At 31.9% G+C, this 5,599-nt stretch overlaps 1 protein-coding gene across 1 annotated transcript in view; it reads right to left on the reverse strand.

Annotated features, from left to right (window-relative positions):
• Window positions 1–815: 815 nt before the first annotated feature.
• CHIC2 (cysteine rich hydrophobic domain 2) overlaps window positions 816–5,599 on the reverse strand; it is a 58,891-nt gene continuing 54,107 nt past the window's right edge. The window contains exon 6 of the mRNA XM_039220468.1: window positions 816–2,268. Within this exon, the coding sequence (XP_039076399.1) occupies window positions 2,218–2,268 (51 nt within the window). The 3' untranslated portion in view covers window positions 816–2,217. The remainder of the gene's footprint in view (window positions 2,269–5,599) is intronic.

Below are 5,599 nucleotides of genomic sequence, written 5' to 3' on the forward strand. Positions count from 1 at the left end.
ACTGCTCAAGGTATAACTGGCTAATGGTGATGCCACATATTAATCATTCATCGTTCTGTTCTATATACACAGTAGAAATATAAGAGTGCACATTTCTAGGGAATCTTAAAGCAACTGACCTACCTCTCAAAATCAGAAAAGCTTAAAAAAACCCTATCCTTAAATATTATCAACTATGAATATTATCTTACTGTTAAAATATTCTTATGGGAATAATTTTAAAATTATAATTTCCAGAAGACTAATAACAGGAGAAAAAAATTATGTCGAAATAGGTACAGTTCTTCCTATGAAGCTGACCAATATGGTACTCTACAAATTTACAAAATTTTAGGTATGGAATACTGTGTTGGAGTGTCTACTTACAGATTTTTCAGTTCTTTCTGAATCCTGAGGCAGAGACAGCCTTCTCCATTTAATAAATGTTCATACTGAAACCATACAGGAATACTAGTTTTTGAATAGCATCACCCTTTAGTTCCAATACTTTAAGGTGGTAGGACATGCCCTGGACATAAAGTCAATAAAGCGAGAAGTGTTTGAATCTTTGTACTCTGAGCTCTTCATAGGAAAAGTGGTTTATAAATTCAAGTTGTTAGGTGTTTTGGGGGGCAATGGAAACAAATAATTCTCAGACAAAAAAAATAAAAAACCAAAAACGAACAAACACCCTAGTTTTTAAGATAATTCCTAATGTCCAATGTTGGATATAGGATATAAAATACTAGAATGCAACTATTCAAATTTATATAGAATTACAGTACTTTGGAGAAGTACAGAGAAATGCTATTAAAAAATACAGGTATATAAATTAATGAAACTGGTATTTAAAAGATTTAATACAAGGAGAAAAGATATTGTATAGTGGTACCAATTCTTAATACAAATTAGTAAGCATAGTTTATATAATTTCAAAAGTTATTCACATTATTGCTAGATACCACAGTTGTATGGAACAAGTTCTTGACACACATTAAAACTTGTATAATTTCAGGTTTATAAAAACAAAAATTTACACATAGGCCATTCAGAAATTTAAAAAGTTTTAAAATGCATGGAGATATGTACAACCAAAAAGAAGGAAAAAATATGTATATTTGTATATATATATATATATATATATATATATAAAAGAAATATGTTAATCTGATTCAAACTTACATGTCTGTCACACTCTCAGTCAAAAAAGTACACATAACTAACTGAAAGCAACCTAGTGGATAAAAAGAGTACTATGTCCTCCATTTCTTAGTAATAGTCATCTGTTCTAAATATCAATGGGGTGCTTAAACACCAGCTTACTTTTAATTCTAGAACTTCTGCTTTCTTTCAAAAACTTCAGAAACATATACCCAGTCTACAATTACGTTAGATTGGGAGAAATATTTTCCTTAGAAATTTTTAAAAGAAGTATTTCCATACTTTCCTATATAAGATTTGATAAACAAAAAATAACACAAGTAAGGCCATTATCATCTTGATCAAAAATATACACAGATTGTAATGCTACTATATTTTGTGATCCTGAGCTCTAGTAACCATTAGGTGCATGCATACCATTCATTATTTGTCTATTCTATTAAAAATAATTTGATCCTGCCTTACTACCTCTGAAGACAGAAACACTTTCAAACTTTGTTGACAGGTCTTCATAATGTTACAGATAATTCTGCTGTAAACAGAGCATTAGGAATTGTATGGAAAAGGAAATGTCAGGTTCCAAAAAGCTATTAAAGAAAACTTACAATTTTAAAATAATAACTATTTTAATTTTCAAAAGGAAGAAAAATAATACAAAGAGTGTGCCTGGAATATATAAGGGGAGCCTTACGAAAGTGTTCTTCTATATTATGGAATTCATAAAGAGGACTGTGTGTGTACCTTGGTGATAAAATAAAAAAGGCTGGCCACTTTTTATGCTAAGTTCAAATGTATTTTTTCAATAATACAAAAAAAGTAATCCTTGAAAATCAGAATACATAACAGAAAAGAGCACAATAACTTAAGTATTAAACATCTGTATGAAATAACTGTTGCAAAGTTTGACAAAAATGCACACATAGAACATGCGGTTATTTAAAAAACAAAAACAGAAAAAAAAAAAAAACCACCACACGAGTCTGTAGAACCAATGTTATGTCACCACCAGGAGAGCACCAAGCAAGGCACCATTGGAAAGACAACATACTTGGAAAGTCTCTATAAATAAAGTGAATGCTAATCTGGTCGAAAAATCGGTGTCTTTGGTAAAAATTCTATGAGGATGACCTGTAGAAGGAGAGAAAAAAGTTTTAAAAACATTTAAATAAATTTTTATCTTAAAAAACGTTCAGTTCTACTCCATCACTCACAGCATCTCTGCAGCCTCTGAAGGAGAACACGTGCATGCGTGCCCGAGGAGAGGGGCCAGAGCCGACCGTCATGGGATGGGAACCGACTACACACCAAGTGCTGCATACACTACCCGGCTATTTAATCCCAACAACTTTTCTATGAGGCAAGTATTAGCATCCTCATTTCACAGATGAGGAAAAGTGATGATCCAAGAAGTATAACACTGTGGACTGTAGAGTCAATATCTGAACAAAGGACCATCTTAACTCCAAAGCCTTGCCCTTTCTACTGCACCATGTGGTTGCAACCAATCTAGTATTTATTTCTTCAGGCTTTCTCTTTTGTATCAAACCCAACTCCATGGGTCTTTAGGTTCTAGATTTGCTCTCACTTTACTGTACCAGGATATGTGGATCTCTTGAGAAAGATCTCTTAAGGTTTTTAAAAGCCCTTTTCTTCTTAGGTTAGCAAAATTAAAGGTTAAATTTGTTCCAAAGGACCTTTTACTAGGAACACCAATAAAAACAAAAACACAGTAACACAGAAAAACACAAGTTGACCGGAGCTAATTTTTATTCCAAACTTGAGCTGCTTTAAATTACAATCAATTCTTTCCCTTGTTCCAACACTATATGAAATAGATGCTAAACAAAACATTACTTGAACAGCTTCCAAGTTTGGCCAACTCCTCCTCATTTTACTTTCACAAATTTGTCCTGATATAACCCCCAGGTTTGGACACTCTTCTACATTTAGCCAAATAGGCCAGAAACATTCATTTTCACTATTCATTTCTCCTGACTTTTGATCTGCCTCAATAAGGAAGGCTTTTCTACATACAGCTCAAAACTTATTCCTCTTCTACTTTAGTTCTCCTGTACCAAACCCGAGGTGCCACTCTTCTGACCTGTTATTTGCTGACAAAATGTCCACCAGCCTCCTGTGTAGCTTTTTTATTTGAGCTAGAGTCCCCTGTTTCAGTTTCCTCATATATTAAATAAAGGGACTAGACTAGACGACAAAATTCTACGCAGCTCTAAAATCTGATGACTGAACTACCCGATTTGATGCTTAAACTGCTTGAGTCAATATTCAATAATAACTTCTATATGTCCTCATCAAGCAGTTTTTATAACTGTATATTATATACTACATCTATGTAATAAAAACTTTGACTATTTTTGAATTATTATTGCTTTTTAAAGAATATATCCTACAAACTCTTTTCCTTCAGAAGTCACATACAGAAACTGGCCACTTGTCTTATTTCTTCTCTTGTAGCTGAAATAAAAGTTGGTATCAAGTTGGGGTTTTTTTTTCCTAGATTGTCCCCAATATTTAAAATATAATCAGGGAGAACTATTTTCCTTTAACTAACAAATGAAATTTCTGTAAGTTAAAGTTAAGGTCAAAGAGAAACATGTGGTAAAGAGGCCCAAATCATTGGGAAAACAAAGCACTCCCTTCTTACTAATGATTTTGCTATCTTAACTTTTTAAATGATTTCCTAGGGAGTTTTTGAAATCATGTTATTCCACCATGCAACTATCACAAATAACACATATTCTGAAAAAGTTTAGAAAAAATAACATTCTGTAGCAATTTTTATATATTTTTCCTTTTTAAAAAACAATGTGTGTATTTTTAAGTAATCTCTATACACAATGTGGGGCTTGAACCCACAACCCAAGATCAAGAGTCCTATGTTCTACTGACTAAGCCAGCCAGGCATCCCTATTTTTTTTCCTTTTCACTACTCTTCTGGATATCTTCTATGATGGTGTAAAAAATAATATGGCTTTAGGAAAAGTGTTTATCTAAAAATTATCTAAAAATTCATAATAAATAACTAATATACAAAGCACATAGTTCAGAATGTTTTGGAAGGTTAGTAAATTATTTTTAGTTACTAAAAAATGTCACAAAAATAAACATGACTATGCGGAGTACATTTTATGAATGAATGACCTTATAGCTCTGTTTGAAAATAACAGCATTGGGAATAACTTTTATGTTTTCCTTTTGAAAGTCAATTTAGAAATGCACTACTATTTGGGTTCATAAATATAGCAAGTATTTTTTCAAAAAATCTTTTGAATCTCCTACATAATCATCGCTCCTCACAAAATGTATAAACTCTCTTACCATCTATCATGAAAGCACATGACTGGCATTTTCATAGGTCAATCTCAAAACAAGTTATTTGAATGTACTTTTTTAAATAAAAAAATATCAACTGTCTTTCACATCGCCATAAATTAACATGTTTGATGTACTAGATAATGATAAAATCTACATTATTTGATTCACTGAAAAGACATTGTCTTTTCTGTTCAAGGCTAGAAATGAGATTTGACTATATGATAATGAAAGAAAGGGAAAACACTACAGAGAAAAATGATTTTATGATAATTTCCAACTAGTTAAGCACTGTTTTCATCAATCTCTTATCCATACACACACACTCTCACACATGCACACACAAACATATACTATCTACGATGGCTATATTGTTTCAAAGAATAGACAAAATTTGTTAGAAATGTGCCTGGTACTTCACAAAGACTAGGACTTTAATTTTCAACAATTAACCCTTCACAACTCTTTTTCTTTTAATATAATAACTTTTCCATATTTAAAATAAAACACCCAAGCTGAAGGGAGAATAAATAAAAATTCATAATTTTCTACAGTATTCTCAACTTTGCAAAAGGAGAAAAACTCCTCAAGTAAAATCAAGGAGTTGGTAAATTTAATCCCATGCTGAATAAATTTTCAAATTCATTGTATACATGTGCCAATTAGATATCTTTTAAAGAATACAGGATGAGCAACATCTCATCTCCTGCTTTACTTCTAAGATAATTTTTACAAAACAATATTCTAATAAAGGTTTGAAAGATTCTTTAAAGGCTACTGAGGTATGGGCAGTTAAAATCTATAAAGGCTAAAGGTTTCTTAAGCTCCAACGCCTTGGCTGAAAGGTTTTCTTCCATACTTGGAAACTTGATTAGCATTATATAAAAAAGCCATATCTGACTTGCTGCGTAACCAAAGTTGTGGTTATTCTTTATACAGCATCTAAAATTTCACACTCCATCAACACATGTTCAGGCTATTTTATCTTGGCAATTAATTTATTATTTTTCAGAACACAGTGAAGCCTTGTTTTCAAGTCATTCATAACTTTATAAATCAGTCTTGCACATGAAACCATGCATCTGTGAACCGTAGAAAATCCTTGCACTCAGGAGATTAAGCTCCT

This window comes from Hyaena hyaena, unplaced genomic scaffold (assembly GCF_003009895.1).
Source record: "Hyaena hyaena isolate Hyena2069 unplaced genomic scaffold, ASM300989v1 scaffold_891, whole genome shotgun sequence".
In the NCBI taxonomy this organism is placed as follows: domain Eukaryota; kingdom Metazoa; phylum Chordata; class Mammalia; order Carnivora; family Hyaenidae; genus Hyaena; species Hyaena hyaena.